Source organism: Mugil cephalus, chromosome 15, assembly GCF_022458985.1.
Source record: "Mugil cephalus isolate CIBA_MC_2020 chromosome 15, CIBA_Mcephalus_1.1, whole genome shotgun sequence".
Lineage (NCBI taxonomy): Eukaryota > Metazoa > Chordata > Actinopteri > Mugiliformes > Mugilidae > Mugil > Mugil cephalus.
The window spans coordinates 10,162,363-10,184,991 of NC_061784.1; the positions used below are offsets into that span (position 1 = coordinate 10,162,363).

The window sequence follows — 22,629 nt, forward strand, 5'->3', positions numbered from 1 at the left end:
GAGGAAGAAACAACAAAAACAACAACAACAACAAAATAAACAATGACAATGAAATGGAAACGAATGTGTTGACTCACGTGAGTAGCACCGTCTCCCCTTGTCGAACCGTGATGTTGTCCATCACTTTGTTGTCGAACTGAGAATCCCCTTGGCTGCGGACCGGCAACCCTAAAGGCACAAGAAACAAAATCCTCAGGGAGAGAAGAACTGTGCGTTTGGAAAAAGCGTCAGAGTATCCCCGGACAGACATTGTCCTCAAACCGTCAGAGGTGGAGAAACGAAAATAATGAATAAATAAATCCCCACAGACAGTAAAAAAAAAAGAAAGAAAAAAAGAAACACTGAGGGTCTTTGTCTCTCAAACGGTCCCGTGGAGATTATTTACACCCTGTTCATCGGTCCTAATCCAAATCTTCTCGCCAGGTAGGCGGCGCGCACGAGAGGAGACGCCACAGACAATCTGGTTGCACCGTAGCACCTCCACGACGTGCACTTTAGAAATTCTCACTGGCGCTCCGGCGGCTGATATCCCAAGTTTCCTTCTTTCTTTCTTTTTATGACATAAAATATTCCCGCACGAATCCTCTCACACGCGCTGCTGTTCACGTGCCGTCTAAATAAGCCCGGAGAAGCTGCAAACATAAGACTCTCATTCGGCATGACAGAGACAGACCCAGAGAGAGAGAGAAAGAGAGAGAGAGGGAGGGAGAGAGCCAGAGAGAAAGACGGAGAGAGTTAAGTTTGTGGCTAGAATGGGATGTCAGTGAGTTGTTTCTCTGCCGGTGCTCTGTTATGAGCACTTTCCGTCTGGGTGCGTCAGAGACGGACAGTTTGAGTGGTGCCGAGAGCGAAATGGATTTACATTTGCGTTAAACGTAGCCTACCCTAGTGAATAATAATAATAATAAAGAAAATGGATCTCATCGGAAGAGATGCAACAGTGCATTTAACCTATTAAATTTTCATATTATTCTCATTTTTCTTATTGCTATCAATTAGACTCACATAACAGATGCAGCTAATACAAATCCCCTGATATTTTTTTGGACAGTAATGATATGCAGTAATATCATGCTGCATGTATGTGGGCAGCTCACTCCGCGGTTTGTTTGTTAGTCATGGCATCGGTTAAATATGTTCTGGGTACACATGTGTAGCCTAAAGGGTAAATAATGTCCATTACTACCCCGTCAAACCCAAGCTGGCATGGTAAGATTGTATGTTTTGTGCAACCAGCAGTTCAAATGCTTTGAAAAACTGTTTGATTCCATGCTTAATACGTGATTTAAACTACTCATTATCAAATTAGTTACTGGTATGTTTTATGGTGACTAACTAGATAATTAACCGACAAAGCTCGATGGTTAACTTGACTGCAGCATACACCGATCAGCCACAACATTAAAACCACTGCCAGGAAATGTAGAATAACACTGACCATTCTTGCGACAACGTAATGCTCTGCTGGGAAACCTTTGGACATGGCATTCATGTGGATGTTACTTAGACATGTACCACTGGATGACACTCCATGAAGGCAGCAGCCATCCCCAAAAGGATGCAGCCACACACACAAAAATGCACACAACAACAAAAACATGAAGACATGAAGAGGAGCACAAGGTTGACCTGGCTTCCAAATTCATTGGATCCCAGACTGATCAAGTATCTATGGGTGGATCCAAAGAGGTCCCTCCCTTCAACCCATAGGACCCAAAGGCCCCCCATTAACAACAATCTGTTTCCAGACACCTCAGGACCCTCTCAGAAGGCCCATGTCATTCATCTGTCATTCTCTGATGAGTTACAACTATTCTGAAAGCACAAGGAAGACATACACAACATGAGGCAGGTGGTCATAATGTTACGCCTGAGTGTGTTGCCACGGTACTTAGAACATCTTTGTGTTCATGAAAGCTTTGAATATTTCCTTTGACCCAGTTTGGTTTTCCTTGCCTTTCCTGTTTTTACTTCGTAAGCCTCTTCCTGTGTGTTTCTTGTCCTGCTTCTCTTTCTGTCTGTGTTTTCCCTCTGATTACATGATCGGTTTCTCCTTGTGCGTTTCCCGCCTCATTAGTTTCACCTGTGTGCCCATGTGTGTGTATATATATAGGCCGGCCTTCGCCTCTGTCAGCCAAGTTTGAGTCTGCTTTGAGTTACCTGCTTGTTCATGTACCCTCATGCTTCCTCCTGATTCTTGCTTTCCTTTAGTTGTTGTCTTGGTTTTTTGCTCGTTGGCTGACCTGGGTTTTCATGGCAGAGGTTTTTCTCCCTGATTTATACGTTTCACGGAACTTCTTTTGTTTCCTTTTCCCGCCTCCACTTGGGTCCAACCCCCGAGCTACGCACCGTTAACACAAGTTTAAACCGGCACAATTGCTATAGCACGTACACGTTGAATGGCTGCACACTGTTTTCTCTACTGCAGGTGTTCCCAAAGTTTTCCTGCTAGGCACCCCTTCTGGAGATAAGAATATCTTTGCCCCTCCCGACCCCCAGTTCGACGTGGGTATACATAGCCGGCGCACGTTATCAGTAAACAGTCTTTGATGCTGTCAGGCGCTTCATCCATCTGCAGAGAAAAGCTGCGACTTTCTCGTACCTTGTCATCAAGCTGCGCTTCCATGGCCTTCAACATATCACGAGTGCGCCTCGTGATTGTATTGTGTATTGGTTTAGGTGCTGTTTTTAGCTAGCTGGTTGGTAATGCTGTTGCGTCATCAACCATCCTTGATCTATAGAAGAGGGAAGTACAGTATGTATTCCTCTCCTATAGTGTAAGTTTTATTTTATACTGAGCAACTCCATAGGCAACTTTACATGAGTTGAGTCCAACAATTGAAAACAGAGACGCAGCTTTCATAAAGGGATTCTTTTGTGCACGACGGCTTTATTCCAACGAATGGCTGTGGTCTAAATGTGCAGTCGAAACAAGGCGTCTCACCTTGTTCAGTTTCGAACTGTCAGGAGCTAATGGTTTAGCGACACAATACGGTGTCTCCCCGTTACCCACCGCTGGCGTACTGGTGAAACCGAGGGCGATATATACACCACACCTCATCCTTAAAACAAAAACGGGGTGAATGGAGGTCAACGGGGCTGTATGTATAAGCTTGTGGAGCATATGTATGCATTTCTATACGTGACGGTATAAACAACTCGGGTAAAGTTCAGTCTCAGGTACAGGTTCTGTGTGTATAGCTGACTATAATTTGGAAAAACAGTACTATGTCAGATAAAGCTGAAATGCAGCATTAAAATGTGTTGAAACACTGAAGTGCTTTGTGTGAATGGAGCCCTTAAGACTCTTTTAGCAGACTGCGGGAGGCTAGATGGCGTAGCTCAAGCACGCAGCCTTGCGTTGGTGCCAGCCATTTATACTTGTGCTCTTGTCAGTCTGGCTCGCTCTGTAGGAACACCACCAAAGCGCCCAAGTGTCATAGCTGGTGTCTTTTTTTTGCCGGTTGAGTTAATTTTTGTTCCCGCTTCACTTTCAGCATCTCCGTTTTGTAACTCCGAATCTCCTCAGTCAACCTTCCTCCATGTGTTCCATCTGTATCAATCCAAAATAATCGATAGAAAAATTGTGGAGATGGAGAAGCAGTCAGAAACGCTAAAGCAGGAGCACGCTTCTAACCAGCGGACCAATCAAAGCTCTGCCGCAGTTACATTTTTGGGAAGGTGCACATCAGTTATGGCACTGTGCTGTTGCTGTAGCTCCTGCATCAGCTCAGTGCAGAAGTCTAAACCGCCTATTGCAAAGCACACTTTTTGGATGAGGTTGTAATCCATACTCTCATTCGGTATGTAACCACTATTGGTTAAATGGAAAATAATATATACGTATGTGTTTTGTGACACTGTGGACTGTCTGTAATAAAACCGACCACGATATTTCTGTAACCTTTAACATAATCATGAAATAACAAAGGACAATGTGACAAAACAAGCTTCCTCTGCGTGCAGCTCATTCTCACGCTTTCAAATGTCATATGTCAGCGATGGTGAATACAACATTACGATGGTAATGATATTAGAAACGAGGAGAAATAATAAAATGAGTTCGTAGTGCAAGTTGGTGCATGGTATGATACTACTTCATACATGTTTCCCTTGTAAGTCATAAAGACACATCAATTTCAGCCTTAAGATGAGGGGTAGTTCAGTCAAAGCAGGTGAGGGAGACGAGAGAGAGACAAAGGCCACGCCGCCATCAAATACTCACATTCCTACATAAAACCTCGATTTTATTATTGAGCAACACATTCAGTAACAAAAAATAAAGACGCGCGGATGGTAATAAACTCAAACCTTGAGCGACAGCAATTCTCCAGCTTTGTCTCATTCACACACAATGAATATATTATGGTTTATAATTCACACTATTCATATCCAATTTCTATTCAGTTCGTTTTCATTCAGGAGCCACGCCGCCTATAATGGAGCCAGATGCTATCCTGAGATGAATATGTGCAAGCGTTGGCTAAGCATTCCACATTTGTAAGCCTGTGCTTAACATTTACAGATTGCCATGTGTATCCCGTTTTTTTTTTTTGTTTTTTTTTTCATTCTTTCTTTTTTTTTTTTTCTCATATCTATTGGGCAGCATGCATCGTGCATCGGGCCCACTCTGGCTCTTTCAGAGCAATCAGCGCTTGATTACAGTGATTTCATTTTAACAGCCTCTGAGAATTATTCCGTCCACGGTACATAAAGTAACAAATAAAAAAAAAAAAAGAGAGAGTGGTTTAAGAATGTTTATGCTCCATTTATTTTGCAGTTCTTTTCTTGACGCTTGCCATGTTTTTGTATTGAATGTACTGTTTTGTTTTTTTTAAATATTTGAACTTATAAATCCTTTAATAGCCTCATTTGCTAGAGTCAAAAGAAATTTTCCATTTCATGGTAAGAGTAAAGAACAATAAAGTTTTCTGAGTTTTGTCTTAAAAACATAGGTCATGATAGACACATATGCTCCGATTTCTCTAAAATAAATAAAACAAAGTTACCTAGATACATAGGTCAAAGTAAACAACCTACACCTTCGTAGGATGTACACTGTGCATCAAGGTGATGGACAGAAAAAGTAGAGCAACACGGTGGTCGCCATGGAAGCCTATGGGAATTGCAACAAGAACACTGAGGTGATGTGTTTCATTAAACTCCATGTCGAACAGACACACAATGGAATGTGGAATGGTTCATGAGCATGGAGGTGAACCGAACGGGATATTTTTAAAGCAATGAGTCACAGTCGTTATATAAGTCCTTTGCCTCGTACCCATACTGTACCACAATGCCAGTTTAATCCTCAAGAAACTGTAATGCCAGAAGGCTTACACTGGTTTAGAGATGAGCAATGTTTAATCAAGCCCGCTAACGAATGATGTCTGACTGTTAATGTATGTAAATTTGGAATTTGATATGGCAATAATTCTGGGTTTGCTAAGTGATTTATCTCTATGTTAATATTTCTGACAGTGTTGAGCGGCGGGGTTGTAGCTGACCCACTGTCCACATTCTCTGTAAAGAATCTGGTCAGGAACTCAAGTCTCTTACTCACTATTTATTTATTTATTTTCCATCATGGCTCTGTATTGACTGTGATAACATTTTTTTTTAAAAAAGAGCTCAAGCTCAAGAGTCCAAGCCTTTTGATATCCACCAAACGAATACCATGACTTTAAATGTTATATGCTGACAAAGACTCGACTCTTAAAAATACATATACATGTTACTTACACATGGGATGTTACATATACATGCACAAACTTGATGGAATGAGGAATTATACAAATTATGTAATTAAGTAAAACCTCATTACTGATAGTAACAAACTCTTTCGGACAATATGGATTTGAGGTTTATTTCTATGTTTACATTACATAATGTATAGTTTTAATATGACAAACATACTGTACTCAGTGGTTGTTAGTAGGAAAAACAGGGACTAACTGTAACCTTTTGACGTCTTTGCTATTTGAAGCAAAGCTAAATATTTAGCACTTTGTATCAGACCCGGACCACCAGCATTTGCTTTTTTTGGGCCACGACGTAAGTAATCCCACGTGCATTGTCACACTGAAGATTTTCTCTTGTTGATCCATACTTACAGTCCCCAAAAGGCACATTTGCGTGGTACAGCCTAATTACTGTGAGCTTTTCTGTTTGAAATAACCTCATACCAGTCTCTTTTGCCTACTCCCTGTCACGTCGTGTTCCCTTTTGTGTTTTCCTGTTCTGCTTCCCCACCTTATGGGTTTTCTCATTTGGAACTTTTTCTTGATATCTGTTTTTGGAATAACCCCCTTTTTGGGTTTATTCAGTGTTCTTTAGTTTGGACTGGAATGTTTTTTTTTGTTTGTTTGTTTTTTTTTTTCGCGATTGACAACCGAATTAAAGTTCTTTTGTTTCATGCTTTGGCTTTCCATCGATGTCTTAACACAGTTAACCTAATATTCCCTTTCATATCGTGACTTAGGACAGTTATGCAGGGAAAAAGAAATTAAATAAAAAAAAAAAAAACAATGCAAGTTGTTAAGTTTACTTCAATGTGTAAATGGGCCTGGCTGCAGGGTGCAGGAAGTCGCACGTACACCACAAGAGAGAACTAAAAACACACCCAGTTTACACCTTTTTTGCTGTGCAGCTGTTAAGACTGGCGCATTTTTGAGTATATCGCCATTAACACCTTAAATAATCTTACATCCATGTCAATCTTCAGGTAATATGATTCTGGCAGGAATAGTGATATGTTAATTAGTTTGACTCCTGTGGTGCAAGTTGGTAATTTATGTCTGTGCCTTAAAAGGCCTCAAGTAGCTGTACCTGGCCAGTGAAAGTAAAGTTCCTCCTTGTCAGTTTATTGCAACATGTTATAGGGCCAAGGTGGGTGTGCTCCAGTCATGACACAGATATATTAAAGTCCAGATCCTGACAGGAAGAGTGTACGCTGTCAGATTCCACGACAACGAGCCTGCAGGAAGCCCTTTCCAAAGTGACTCTGAACACGTCACTTGACTTGCTCGGAGGGCTACAGCTTATAACAGAGGCCCCACCTCTGTGCAGGTGACGTGACATCTAAGGCTCTCCGTTTGAAACACCTGTTTAGTCAGTCTGTCGTTTCAAGATGATAAATAATGTCTGAGACTATCTGAACATGTAAAAAAACAAACAAAAAAAAAAACAAATGGCGCGGACATGAGCAGGCAGGCTGCTCTGATCTGTTACGATTAACAATATGTGTGATATAAACTCTGAATTATCATGAGCTCAACAGTCCTCAGTTACGTTTTTCTAGAGATGAAACTAGACAACAGCCTCCTAACGTATCGCCCAGTTTTCAGTTTCCAAAATGTAAAGAAGTTATTTGCATTTTACATCAGCCAGCAATGACATGATTGTTTGGCAATGGTTCAACAGACAGAGACAGGATAGCATACAGCAACAGCAAGAGTATGTCAGTGAAACGAGAGTTAACTTTGGTTTTATGAGTTCACCAACCAACAAACAAGACAAATGACTAAGAGATAAAAGGCTGTAGGCCACAGGTCTTCAACAGGGGGTCCGCAGAGGTACTGCTGTTGCATGCGACACGATCCATGCCAGTGTTGCTAAGCACCTGGGCAAACAACTTGATCACCTTGGACACTGTCTTTCCAGCCACTTTTGTACATTTGTTCACAGCGCTAATTCTGAAACTTTTCGATTTCACTGTTTATTTTATTTTACTAGATTTTTTATTTTATTTTATTTTAATCTAATCTTATTTTATCTTTCTCTTTACTTGTGGTTTTTAAGAGTGTTACTTTTATGTGCAGCTACTGTGACGTAGTAACTTCCCTCGTGTCTTAGTCTAAATAAAAAGTATTGAACCTGTTTGCCTTTATTATTTGAATATTAGTATTGAATGCAAAATGATGATAATAATGTGTATTTCTAAATAGCACTAGGCTGAGTTTAATATGGAACAGGTGTATTATGTAAGGGATCCCCACTTAATCTCTCCATCAGTTTATAAGCATGTGCCAGCAGTATCTCTGTATATCCTACAGAAGAAGAATCTTTATTGTCCCCATGTTGAGAAATCGACCTCACCCGTTCTGTCACGACCCCAGGTGTCCTCTTGGGGCATGATTTGTGTGATCTGCGGGTAGCCGAGCTGTGATCTGGAGCACCTGTAAGGCTCAGCGAGTCAAGGTTACAGAGGTCCTGTTGTCTGTCTAACTGGTCTCTCTCTCTCTGCTCTTCTTCCCGGGCACTTCACATTCTCGTTTGGCTCTGTCCTTTCAAGGTTATCCGAATGTATCCTACTCCAGTTACACACACACACACGCTTCACTCATGCCACTAACAAAACCAACTTCCACATTTCACATGTTGACTTTTAATTTGGCATGTGAATTTTTTTTGTACCCAATATACTGGTGTGTCTTCCTGTTGCTGGGACAATTCATACCCACACGACAAGCTACGACCACTTCACAGGGTTAGTCGCTGCTCCTGATGCTCGAGCCGTGATACTGGCTGAAGTGTGCATGAGGCAGCTGTGTCTAACTGTGAGGTAAACAACGAGGAGCGAATGACAAAGCGACTGAAAACAACATCTCACCCGCTGGACGATAATTACGTCCACCTGAAGTAATGGTAATTGAGCCAGCTTTAATTGGGTGGTTTGAATCAGGGGACCACAGGGAACTGATGGGCAATAAGTGACACTCCCGCATCAAATACTGTCGAGATGTCGTTGAGCAAAGCCCTCCTCCCTCCATCGACTCCGCCGGAGCGGGCCGGACAGCTTCCTGGCGTGACCCAGTGTGAAGCGGTGCGCTGCTGTAAAAACACATTTACTCTGCACAGTCCCTTTTCCCCAGCTCGAGGTAAACTCACATTCAGTCGGTGAAGCAGATATTGTGGGGGGGGGGGGGTTTGGAAGGCGCCAGATTCCCAATGTGTCTGAAGACAACTAAGTACATTTTATATGTTGCTAATTGGAGTAGTGAGAGTGGGTAGGTGAGAAAAGAATGACAGATGGATGTCTTTAGGATGGCGCTATGTCACTGCCAATCAGCTTTCTATAGGACTGAGGCGCCCATGGTAATAATCATAATCAGCATAATGACCACTATTAGGCAATCCTCCACACATGTCAATCAAACTGCGAGGGTTAATAAATGAGAACACTGGAGCGTACTTTCCGCAGTGGACGGGAGCTGGCATCAGTGTGATGCTATAAAGCAGTCAAAGCCGCTGCTGCAAATCATGAAAATCTGTAAAACTGACCATGGGTACTTCTCACCGTTTACCTCAACAAGTGCTCGTGTTCCAAGAAGGCTGTTAAATTGGGAAATGGTCATTCTGCGCCAGTAAGAGAGAGAGAGAGGCAACAAAGTGTTTGCGGACTAGTGGATATGCAAAGATTTATTGCGGAATGCAGATATGCGTCATTAAAAAGTGAAAATCCTCCAGCTCTGCTTTTGTGTAACACCATGATACTTATATGGATTTCAAGCAGGATGTGGAGCTAAAGTGTGGCTGGTTCAAAATTGTGTGTGAGTTGAGAGCATAGCTGAATTTCAGCTGATTAATTGATTTTATTTGACAGGCATAATTTACCATTTACTCTACACTGCAGTGTTTACAATAATTAGCTCTTGGGGGGGGGGGGAGGGGGGGGGGCACATTTGCATTTGCTCTCTGTAGAATTTCCTGTTTGAGCAACAGACAACACTCGATAACCTGCCAACTGCTGACATTCGCAGGTGACACAACGCAAACCACAAGTCAAAGCATCGCTTGAAAAGCTGCATCAATATGGAAGTCCAGTCACAGCGCACCCTGAACCCTGGACTTTTCTCTACGTACTTTCGAAAGCATCTGGTCTTCAGCAGCAGATGCGGTTTGATCAGTTGTCATGGAGACCATGTTCAAAGATAACCCTTGAATAACCTCCTTGATCTTTCTCGAGTCGTCCACTGATTCCTGGTCGTTGAGTTTGACAATTTCCCGGTCGGTACAGTAATGCTGGTGTTGACAGTAAAGCTCTGGTAGGAAAGCACAGACATCTCCATGACAACTGAACGAAGTAGATCTCCGTTACTGTGTATACACTGACCAGCCACAACATTAAAACCAAGTTCTGCTTGGAAACGTTTGGATCTGGCATTAATTTGTATGTTACTTCGACATGTACCACCCACCTAGACCAGACCGGACACCCCCACCCCACATAGCAATGACCCTCCTCCATGGCAGCAGTCATCCCCGGCAACACAAAAAACATAAACAAGGTGTTGACCTGGCCTCCACTAGATCCAAAACTGATAAAGTATCTGGGACCTATGAGATCATTCCACAAAGGCCCCTAAGAACATTCTGTTTCCAGACACCACAGGACACACTCAGAAGACCCATGTCCATTCTCTGATGAGTCACAACTGTTCTGGAGGCACAAGGTGAAGTGGTCTTTGTGCCTGTGTTTATTGCAATCACATGTGCTTCCTCTTGAGAAAACAGTAGTTGCTTGCCATCACTTCTGCCTTAATCAATGTATGGATGGCTCAGACGGCAAGGCACGGTGTTCTCATTTTAACGTCAAACACTTTCCTTCTTCAAACCAATCAATTAGGGTTTTACATAACAAATGCCCTTTTTATTTCCACTGCCAGTGTGGCGCCGTAAAAGTGATTCAAGGACAGTGAATGTGAATTTATAGATCAGGTGCTTTGCTTTGCAGTCGTTTCAAAACGCCACATGATCACAGAGAGCTAAAGTATCTGAAAGGCTCGGAGATGATATTGCCACTGGTTGGCCTGACAACAGATGAATGCAAAGCGGAAGAAGTTGGTCTGAAAGAAATCTGCACAGGCTGGATGCTGTGAAAATGACGGGGACGCACTCAATACGTTGTCACGCGGCATCAAACAGCAGCCTGGACTAAAGCCGCCATTGGCGCCGCCGTGCGCAGCTTAATTTCCACTTTAGTTAGAAACCACAGGCCAGATGTGCATGAAATGGATCACGCTGGTACTCTGGACAGCAAGCTAAACGGTTATCTCTGCTGCTCTGCACTGTGGTCCCTCTTGATGACTTCCAGATGGCCGTCCTCCATCTTTGAGACCCGCTTTGTCCACAAGGGAAGCGCGGGTAATGAGGTCTTAGTCATTGGCATTAATGAAATATCACCTTGCAGACTGGAGGGAACTTCACAGTGGGAGGATCTCGGCAAATAAGTCTGACGGACACCTTTGAGCTACTGTGCCCATTGAAAGCAGCAACATTAGCCCTGGAAAATACCCCTGGTTACTTTAAATCGTGTGGTACATCATTCACACATTAATCCCACACATTTCTACTGGTGCAGATTTAATACAGTACACTCAATCCTTAATAGTGCCTGGTGAGAGAAAAAATCTTTTTTTTTTTTTTTGCAACATTTCCCCACTGTATGCAACAGATTGCATTACTATGTAATTGTATTGGAGGACTTGCAGATGTGTGGACAGAAAGCACTTGACTGGGGATTTGGGCACTTGGATAAATGTAATAATTAAGAGTGAACAACTAGCGGTGATAACAGATATGCGAGAGGCTCTGCAGCGGAATGGCTGTAAAGTCTGCTGGTCGTGGTCAGGGAAATACTTCCAACTGGCACCGAACCAGAGGACGGCTGCTCCTGGAGGCTCGCGCAGTCTCTCCCGTCCCTCATCCTCCCCCCCAACACTCACCAAGAGCAAGCATTTGCCAAGATCTTAATCACGATGGGCTCAAGCAATCAATACCAAAGTGGCCCTTAGGTGTTAGACATCCCCAAGTGGAAGTGACCATTACTTTCTAATAAAGAGATTGATGCCGGCCAAGTCATCTTTATCACCCTTTAGCAATGGCTTCTTGACTGCGAGGCATGGTAAGTGCACTTTCGCTGTGACACGTCCGCAGCCCCCTGGCCCCGGAAGATAGAAAAACACATTCCATTTCAGCGACGCCTCGCCACGGGCGCAGCAAGCTTCTCATTTGATCATAAAGCAACGTCTTATACTCATATCCAGGTACAAAGCTGGATGCGGTCACCCAGAGCAACCGATGTTAAAAAACAACAACAACAAAAAAAAATCCCACTTCAGACCGCGGACTCACTTATTCGCACAGGTCAAAGCAAAATAAGACATAAACCCACAGAATGAAGACAGCACTTTATCTTGAATGTCTTAATAATCTGGAGAGCTGGGGAGCAGCTCAGTAATTATTAATAGCAACCGAGTGGGCTCGTTTGTTTATTCATCTCAGCAGTTTCTTCGAGGGGGACACACACTGGTACAACAGCTGTTTTATGAGAGCAAACGCCCCATACACACACATACACCAACACACACACACACACACACACACACACTTTACTTCCCTGGAGTGGAGGCACTTTAATAAAACACTTTTTTTTTTTCGCAGCTCTATAGAGTTTTTCAGTAAAATGTCAGCTTAAGGCAGGAAGGTGCACACATCTAATTCTTATGTAGTTATTTTCTTTTGTTGACAAAAATCAAGCCTCTGCAGCCCCCCATCCTTTGGGAATTGAAAAGAAAAAGGAGCTTACTGCGACTAATAATGCATTAACCAAAGAAATATGCAAAGCCTTGTGGCCACCCAAACTTGTGACTTTTAAGTAGAGAGTTCATGCATATTTAAGATGAAAATGTTACTGAAATGTGCGGGTGAAATCGCCTAAGAGTTTTAAAAAACTGGCTCAGAAAATGTGGCAGCGGTGTTGTAAGTTCCTGCGCTCACGTGGAGCCAGACGACCGTCATTAATCAGCAATATCATTCCAGATGTTCTGTCATAACATGTTTTGGACAATTTGCAATTTGCTTTGAAGCGTAATTCTGGTTTAGTGAAAATTGGGCCTCAAAGCCAAGAGTTTTACTGGGCTTTTTCAACTTATTGGGAGGCAAACCCACAAATTTGTGATTACTGATCCTTGACAGAAGCTGCTGAAAATTATAAATCACTTTGCAAAGTGACTGAACCCGCCAGCCTCAAATGAGCAAACAAACGTAAACGTCGCGCCTTTCAAATGCACTCAGGCGTGCATCGGCTCCCCTGCACCACACATTAGCATTCCTTTAACATTTCAACTTTAGCATGGATGCAAATCTCGTTCTGCACCTAGCTTATTGAGCGCGTCACCAAACCGACATTCACAGAGGGAAAGCTTTCTGCCAACTGGACTGATCCTATAACTGCAACGTCTGAACATGCAACGACTTCAGAGCAGCAGCACGTTCAAAAGTAAAAGGGCTATAACATGCAATAGCATAGGTTTGCAATCACTTTGAATCTGATGGAGGAAATACAAGTATATCCCACATAAATTACAGAGTTGTGCGGCAGTGTTCAAGTCCTCTATTCCTCACCACTACATTTTAATGTGTCGTACTCTGAGAGCATCGGTGTTGCGCGCCGCTTTCCGCTGCGCCCTCATAAACTGCCTCCGTGATGCTGGTGCAGTGTAAGGTTTTCGACCTTGACTGCCGTTCACGTAGCACACGGTGTGCCATTAATGCCTTCTGCTCACACGTTTCCGTTTGATTATTTATCCTCCGCAACATCACGGTGGCTGGCGTCCCTGAAACCTGCTGCACCCGTCGCAGGAGAAGCGATGAGCTCTGGATGCAACGCGCCGTCAAAACAAAATCAGATAAATAGATTGAGCTTGATCCAGGACTGAGCCTGTAATGCTTCAACAACAACAACAAAAATAGCTACCATGTTTACACTTGGGTAGTCTTATAAAGTCACATTTGCTCGGTCTACCACCGACAAGCAAAGGTGTAACAGTAGAATCTCTTCATTTACAGCTAAACTGAATAACTGGAGCATGTCAATTGTTTTATAATTCAAGTTATTATTACAAGATCTATGCGCCATCTTTGCATCGTGAGTGCACTTTCCCATTTATTATTCTGGCTGATCAATTTCAGGATTTGTTCTTTCTTTTTTTTTTGGCTTTGGTTGCAAAGTTACGAGCACAATGAAGCTCAAGGTGATGGATTCATTTTACAATATGGGTTGGCTCGAAATTCCGTCTCTGCCGCTGCAACTTAAACAGTTGCAGATATATGTTTTTTTGGCGGATTAGTGACGGAAAACTGGACGAAACGCAAACCTCTGTGTGCACTGGATGTAGGCACACACACACACACACTAAAAGAACTGCCAAGTGAGTAACTGGAAAACGAGATGATAGGTGGAGCATGGCAGCCGTGTGGGACCACACACACACACACACACACACACACAAAACCTGGACACTTCTAGGTTATCCATCAATTCTGTTCTCCTATCTAAAGATGATCCAGCTGCTGTGTTACTTGCATCTTGTGCCTTAGCGGAGGGGTCATTGAGATTAAATGCCAACCTCAGACCTGCCTCTTTGTTGATGAGCCTGTCAAGGCAATAGGAGAGCGAGGGAATGTGCTGAAATGGAAGCACAAGTGTGTCGGAGCCCCTGAACAAATACTATGACTGCAAAACCAAGGAACCACTACTATGGCTCTGTCGTACGGGCAGGTGATCCTTCTGCAGTGGTGGAAATAGGTGCTCAGAAACAAAGTTACTTAAACTGCATGCATTCTGTTTAATGGCCGTCTGTAGTCTCAGTTATCACTGGCGTACTATGATCTCCTAGCCATTAGCCGATAAACTAATATTTCTTTAACGATACTACGTGTTTCTTCATGATAAATAACTTCTGCCACATCTGACGTTAAGCCTGGTGTGGTGCGGTTAAAACGACTACACATTGAATAGGTGCATAAATTACTATCAGTGCTATGAATAGATTAAAATATTTAATCACATGTTTTCCTTAGCGAACCTGGAATTAATGCAAATGAATCCCTTTTTATGAAGTTTTCATTAATCTTATCAACATCTGAGCTGCTCTTAAAGATCTCTGTATGTGTGCTCCCTGATCTCCTGGAATGTGTGTTAATGATGTGTTAATTATTTTTTTAAAATGAATGTGTTAGTAATGCATTAATTATTATACAATACAGTGACTGAAAACCGAGGCTTTTGGTTTTGAACTTGTTTTTTTTTTAATTTCTGTTAAATTGTGAAAATAAGATTAATGCAGCAGTGATATATGATTGATTTCATGTTACGAATCTTTAATGTGTTAAAAGTATAATGCACCCTTGACAATATTTAAAAGCTTGTCAATACATCCCCACTCTTTTTTTGCTGTGTCAGCTATCTTTAATGATATAACTCCCCCCAAACACACCTTTAAGACTCACAAACCTTTTGCCCAGTGAGTCGGTGAAGGGCACGTGGACAGTCAGAAAGTACATGCATAGTGAATTACTCTCTGTATTTCATTAAGTGTGTGCATGTAGACGTACGGCTTTGCCCTTTCCGTGCAGAATCAAATGTTGGAGAGTGCATCTATCTTTTTATAGCATTTAATTAGGCGAGACACCCATGAAAGGTGTCAGAGCTACGTCATGGTTTTAACCCTTTAAGACCTCAACATCCTCCTGCATATTAAAAAAAAAATGCTTGTGGTATTTGAATTACCGTAACTCACAGATGATCACGTTGTGCTTTTGTCTGAAAGACCTCCGTGACATCTCAAGGGTATAGCTAACTTAATTTTTATCAACAAATTCCTCTAGTGTTCAGCTAGCTTCACACTTTGAATTTTGTCAATACTGTACTGTAGTAATACTGTAAGTTACGGTAATTCAAATACCGCATGTTTTAATGTATCACGAGTGATACGTTCAGGCTTTAAAGCAGAGGTCTTCAACATTTTTCAGGCCAAGGACCCACAAACTGATGACAGATTAAGTAGGGACCCCCTGCCTAGTATATGTGTTTTATACTAAAGTGTTATTTATAAAACTATATTAATTTTATCATTTTGCATTCAATATTAATCTATTCAAATAATACACAGGTTCAAATATTCATTCTTTTTATTTCAAACATGTGCAACAGTAGGGTACAAATATACTGACCAAACACAAATAACATAGCTAAATTATTTAAACATAGCTAAATAATCGACAGCTCCAGGATTTATCTTGAAATGTAGCTAAATGTAGTAGAGACACCAGTCATTTTGGCCTCAGTAGTTGGCTGATGGGAGTGAGCTGCACTGTTAGCTTCTCTTCTGCTAATATTTCATGTGGGGACTGAAGAGGCCAATTGTGGGGAACCTGAGAGGATCAGCGTGTAATATGCGGCCTCATGATTGACTCAGTAGCGATAGGGGCGGGGCCTACTGAGTACAGGATTCTTTGACTGGCAGGTTCTCAGCTAGTGTGGCGCTCTGGGTGAAACGGTTCATACCCTGAGTGACAGATAACATCTTCTTTTAATGTATGTTAATGTGTGTTTAAAGAAATTTAAATTTGTGGGGGAAAATTAAAAAAAAATATATATATATATAAAAATGTCTAATCAACCAAAGATTTTGCAAGCACCCCTGCAGTACCTCTGCGGACTCCCTAGGGGTCGCGGATCCCCCTTTGAAGACCCTATGCTTTAAAGGGTTAAGAGGTTGTTGCTAGGCTCCTCCGCCTAGCATGATAACATGCTAACGCACGGATGTACAGTTCAGGGAAAGTTTGTGGTAAACCTGAACAATTAATTTAGTAGTAATGTTCTGTAGCAATTTTTGCAAGTATTTTTGAGCTATGTTTGAGCTATGTAAATCTCTCTGTGGCAGGGGGGAAAAAATTCAAAGTCAGTTGAATTTACCCTAGCTTCAGCTTTGTTTCCTGAAATGTATGCCCCTAAGGATGGGGACAATTAACAGTTTAATTATATTATATATCAACAAACAACATTTTAAGAAACCAAAGTGCAAAGTAACTAAGTTACACGCTGGTCCACCACACACAGGATGTCCGCAAGATGACGTTTTAAAGCCGCGATTGAAACTTACTAAATTATTTGTGCATTAATATATGACTCTGCGGTTTCCTTGACATTTAGATTATAAAATTGAAAGTTCAGTTTTATTGCTACCAGATGTTATCAGCAGAGCAAAAGAAAGGGCAGCGCCTCGACTGGTGACATTTTCTTTCAAGCTAACCAAAGTTGATTAAAGAATGGCCCACTTTCTATTGACAGCGCTGTCGTTAAACATATACGAGCTCCAGGGTCTACGTAATTGAACGGAGCCCCGCGAAGCAAACGGGCTCCGTGTTCTCCGTCATGCGTAAAGCTGTTTTCCGTTCTCCGCGGCAAGGCTTACGATGCTTGACTCGTGTGTGTCTGGTTTGGTTGCAAATGAAATAAACAGTCCAGCTACACATTCAAAGTAACACAACAGTGAAATGATCGAGCCGTAGAGATTACTGTCACCTAGAGTTGAAGCTTTCAGCTGGTGACTGTACAGTTCTCCGGCAAATAATCGTACATTTCAAAGAAAGCAATTTCATAAACGGCTAGTGAAAAGGTCAAACATGAGGGCCGCAGCGCCCAGACGATGGTTCTCTCTTTATGCTCAGAAACAAATACTCGAGCTCAGATTATTGACAGCAGGTTCTTGTGTTTTTTTGTTTTGCTTTGCTTTAAAGGTAATATAGTAAATTACTGGAACTGATCCACTGCCACTATCGATTTATTTTCATTCCACTGATATAAAGGTTTATGATGGCTGGTGCCAGGCATCTAAACTCAGGGTATAAAGTTTATTCTCTTTAGCCATGCACAATGGGCTCTAAATGTATCTGTGCCGTGCGGTGTCCTTGGGTGTTCACACACCATCTGTGAGAAATAACTTCCAGTGACATTTGTCAGTGAAAAAAAAAAAAAAAAAAAAGGCTACAGGAAATCGGCATCAGCGTATCCACCTGTTACACCTTCACATCTTAAAATCATTTCCTTAACAAGGCAACCGTAAACATGTCTCACCCTGCTCGCCCTTCAGCGCAACAAAGTAATAGATGTTACTTCCATAATTTCAGTGCCCCCATCAGGTCATTCAGTGGATTTTTACGGCACCTGAGTTCAAGATATCCTGTTCTAATTTAGAAAATATCACAACACTGCAGTGCACTGCATCTTTCTCCTTTGACTTCCAATTAGCGGCATCACGTGTATTAAATATAAATGCATAAAAAGTTACAGAGGAACATAATCATTGCATAATTTCACACAATATCCAAAAATCTTTATCAGCAGCAACTATTATTTGTTTATTATTATCTTTAAAATGGATAAAGAAATACAATTTCAAGCCCTGACCTAATGTTTTTCCATATACCATCATCTCTGTAACAGCACTTCTAATGACTGAATTTAGCAAAATTGCCAAATGCTTTGTTTCAAGCAACTCAATGCAATGCGACAATATTACACAATGTGCTTTAGTAGACAACTACAGTTCATTCATTTTTAAGTAATTTTCTCCTAAAAAGATACACTTCATCTTGCTTGAAATGTTTGGTTCACCAAAATAAAGTTAAGTGTAGCTCTGTGATTAGTTATGATTTAATTCTGGTTTCATTCACTCTGCTCTACTTACTTAACTTTGGTACTTAAGCTACACATATTTTTTGTACCCATTAAAGACTTGATCTTATCTTGTCTTCTCAGTTCATTTCATACAGACTTATCTATAATAATATTATAATATTAACATATAGACTTATCTACTGATTCAATATTATCACACATTTGAAAGCATATTTAATGTGTACTATAATGCTTGGCAAATCCAATTCTACAAGTATTTCAATATTAGGCCGGTTTACCTAAAACCATATTTAGTTTTGGATGGTGCTGACCAAGATGGCCGTGGTTGTAATCTAATACAATCCCGTTACAGGGCACTGCTTACTGATTTAAGTTTGTATTCATTTTATTTCCTGGTAAATGCATAAATATATAAAGAAAGTAAGTTGCCATAGTTCTGATTTAAAATTTGGGAGTAATTTCTGCTATTTTTTTTAATTTATTTATTTTTTTATTTTTTTTTGCTCTTGGAAAGAAATATGACATTGCTGACAATGAATCAATTTGCCCTCTGCTGGGTGAAACATAATTTGATTTCCACTTATTCCAAATGTAACAAAAAGAGACTTAAATACGGGTGAAAAGGAAAACATTATTATTATTACTTTTTAAAATCCCATGCACTCTCTTCTGGCAGAAGATTAAATGGTTTATTGGGGAACTTATTATGAAATTATAATAGAATAAAAACAAACAAACTACTAAAAAAATTAGGTTGTAAAATCTCCTTTAACCTAATTAAGTAGGTTTGTGCCATTGTGTGTGTGTGTATTGTAACCCAGCTGTTGTTAATATGTGCAACCAAAGTTTGTTTTTCTAATTTTATTATCAGTTCTTGTGATACATACGCCGTGTTCCTATGTCTATACCACAGCCAAGTAATTAATTAAGAAAGCAGTTGACTTTTTTTTTCATGTAGATAGACATATGTAATTATGATTATTATTAAAAGTACGTTTTATTATTAAATGTACGTTTCATGATTCTTTTTAAGGATAGACAGGACAGATAAAGTCGACAGGTTCACCTCTAAGTCGTCAGGTGATAGCAGAGAAGAAAACAGACACAATAACTAAATTGTGAACTAAACATGTACTTCACTAATATCCCCACACAACCCTTGACACAGCTTTTCTTTATTTATCTTACCACAATTTGGCAAGATTACCCGTAATTACAACCTCGCAGCTACTTCCACCGGATTTGACGGCAACGCGGTGGCCTTAAATTACACTGCAGGAAATGTTCGGCAGGAAAAGGCCACAGCTACACCTCCTCTTTAGCTTGCTCCCTAATCACAGAGCCTCTCGACAGTGGAGCGTGGAAATGCTCGGCTTTAACGAGCTCCAACTGCAACATTTGCAGCCCGCACTTAAAGAGATGCGCCATCAAAGGCATTCTCTGGGACAATTTGGAAACAAAACATATCTCGCCATTATCTCCCCCCGAAACAAAATGCGATGGCAGTAATTATTCAGTTTCATTTGCATTCCGCTCTCTGCCTTTCTTTTCTTTTCTTTTTTTTTTTTTTTTAGCTTTTACAGATTGTTTATGACGTGCGGCCTCCTCCGCACGCACAATCCCGAACAATTACAGGGAAGGCGGCGTTGGAAAGCAAGCAACACAAAGTAAAGGCAGCGTGCTTGATCAAATTTCCACTGTACACATTATTGTGATGTACAGAGCCAGCTCCTCATTATCTTCTAAATGGCATGCCACAGATGTACAGGGAAGTGCCAAATCATGTTTGCTGAGTGTGCCTGGGAGGATGAGGACGTTCCGAACTGACTTAATTTTATCTGATCTTATCTTCTGCATTGTGATATATGGAGAGAGCAGGTTCACCAGCGATGGAAATATATAACAAATGTAGCCTGTGATTGACAGACAGTGCTGTAAAACACAGATGTCAGCCCAGGAACATCCTCAGAAAACTCTTAAAAAAAAAAAAAAAGGACAGATATGCATGTAGCACTGATAAACTGGCAGAACTTTTTTTTACTACAGCATGTAATTAAATTCTTCCAGTGCAAAATAAAGATAAGGATTCCATTAGCCCCTTAAAACATTCTGGGATAATGGATTTTTGTGGTTGATGGAGCGCCTCATGTGGGACAGGTGGGATTTACTCCCAGGCTCAGCTCAGGCAGGCAGACAGGCAGGCACTGCACCCAACCACAAGAGCCAGCGCCGACATTTGATGCACCATTGGCACCAGAGGCAAATGAGATTACAGCAGGGGGAATGGAATTGACTCTCTCCTTGACAGATTTACAGATCCCCACTGGATAGAATACATGTGAAAAAGGCTGTAAAACCCATCATCTGTGGGTTGAATTACACACAGCTTGGAACAACTTGTTTGCTTTAGGAAAACCACACACCGGCCTCCTTTGATTTACCCGCAACCCCCACTCCACAGGCGCATCCAACCCCCCCTAACTCCTCACCCGTCACCCTGGAAGCCGGCGTGGATGGAGGTGTTTTTGCTGTGCCCGTGATTCAGAGGTCTCATCTTTTCATCGGTTTGTTAAATTGCTGCAGGGAGATGTCCTTGGCCTTTGATCCATTAGCTGCCTACAATAGAATAATCCCACACTGTATTAATAATTGTAGATCACAACACTTGGACCGAGGATTTCTCTGTTGGCTAAACAGATACAGTCTGAATATGAGCATCTAAGACCGCTGGAAGTTCTCCGTCCCCAAGCAATAACATGAGGGGGTCAAATATTGCGGCACATTTGATTCAACAATAAAGATGTCTTCGCTCCACTTAAGGAATTTTGAGAGAACTTCACAGACAGTATATTAAATATTTAAACTTCTCTGAGCTTGTTGTGAGTCCTTCATCCGGATCTGTCTTATTTCAAGGAGCAAGCGCGTGGTGATCTTTTCAAAAGACGGAGTCGCTGTGTTAAATGATCCAGGGATGAAGCCCATCAAGTGCAGATCATAAAAAGTCAAGATGTTGTTTAATAGGAATTTTCTGGTTGTGAAAAGCTGAGATACACCAATCAGACGTAACATTATGACCACTAACGGGAGAAGCAGATAACATTAATCATCTTGTGACAATACAGTGTTCTGCCGGGAAACTTTTGGACCTGGCATTCATGTGGATGTTACTTAGACATGTACCCCCACCCCATAGCAAAGATACTCCTTGATGGCAGCAGCAATACCCAGACACACACAGACAAATGCTTTAGGAACAACTCAAAAAAACTTGACCTGACCTCCAAATTCACTGGATCCCAACTGATCAAGTATCTGTGGTTCGGGCTTGTTACGAGTGCATGCAACGGAGGACCCTCCCCTTAACCCATAGGATCCAAATAACCTCACTAACAACATTCAGAGTTGTTCTGGAAGAACAAGGGAGACCTACACCATATTGGAAATGTGGTCATAAAGTTACTCCCTATCAGTGTACTCTCTGAACGCTCTGCTTTAAACAGATTCGTTAGATGACTGGAGGAAATCTGCTAATGTCAAACCTAAGCTACTTTTATGCTTGATTATAAACCACATCACCTTGATCATCAAACAGAAAAAAAAAATAACTCATATTAATTAAATTGACTGAACAAAAATGTCACACGCACACACATACAAAAAAGAACCCCAAAACAACCAGGAGTCATCCTGGAGTGTATTATTCATTTCATTGATTAAAAAATAGTTTGGCCACGTTTATTCGAGCAAACTGAATTCCTAAATGAGCTTGAGGTTTTTCATCAAGGATACAAGGAGAGGAAGAGAGAAAGGTAGAACAGTGGTAATCAAGAAAACAATGACAGATTGTCGTCATTGTCAATGAGTAGGGGATTCATAGCAGTTTACAGAATGCATAATTCATAGACATATGCTCATTACAGTTAGATTCCAATCAAATACCCTTGATGTAGTACAAACAGCCACATGGGTTCTGAAGTGATTCCTAAACGAATTTACGATGTGAAATTACAATCTTTTTATTCCGTAAATCCCAGAGAATTAAATTAAAGTGGCATTTGGTACCAACCACTAGCATACTAGTCTGGTCTATTTAGATTTGTTTGTATTAGTATTAAATCTAGTGCCTAATTTAATTAAGCAAG

At 41.3% G+C, this 22,629-nt stretch overlaps 1 protein-coding gene across 3 annotated transcripts in view; it reads right to left on the minus strand.

Annotated features, from left to right (window-relative positions):
* The window catches only part of ntm (neurotrimin), a 351,663-nt gene that overhangs the window by 108,903 nt on the left and 220,131 nt on the right, over positions 1-22,629 (minus strand). For 2 of the 3 annotated variants that reach the window (XM_047606520.1, XM_047606519.1), the window contains exon 2: positions 78-168. In XM_047606520.1, coding sequence (XP_047462476.1) covers positions 78-168 — 91 coding nt within the window. Of the gene's footprint in view, positions 1-77; positions 656-22,629 lie in introns of those variants that run through there. The other variant, XM_047606518.1, reaches the window with a different exon arrangement.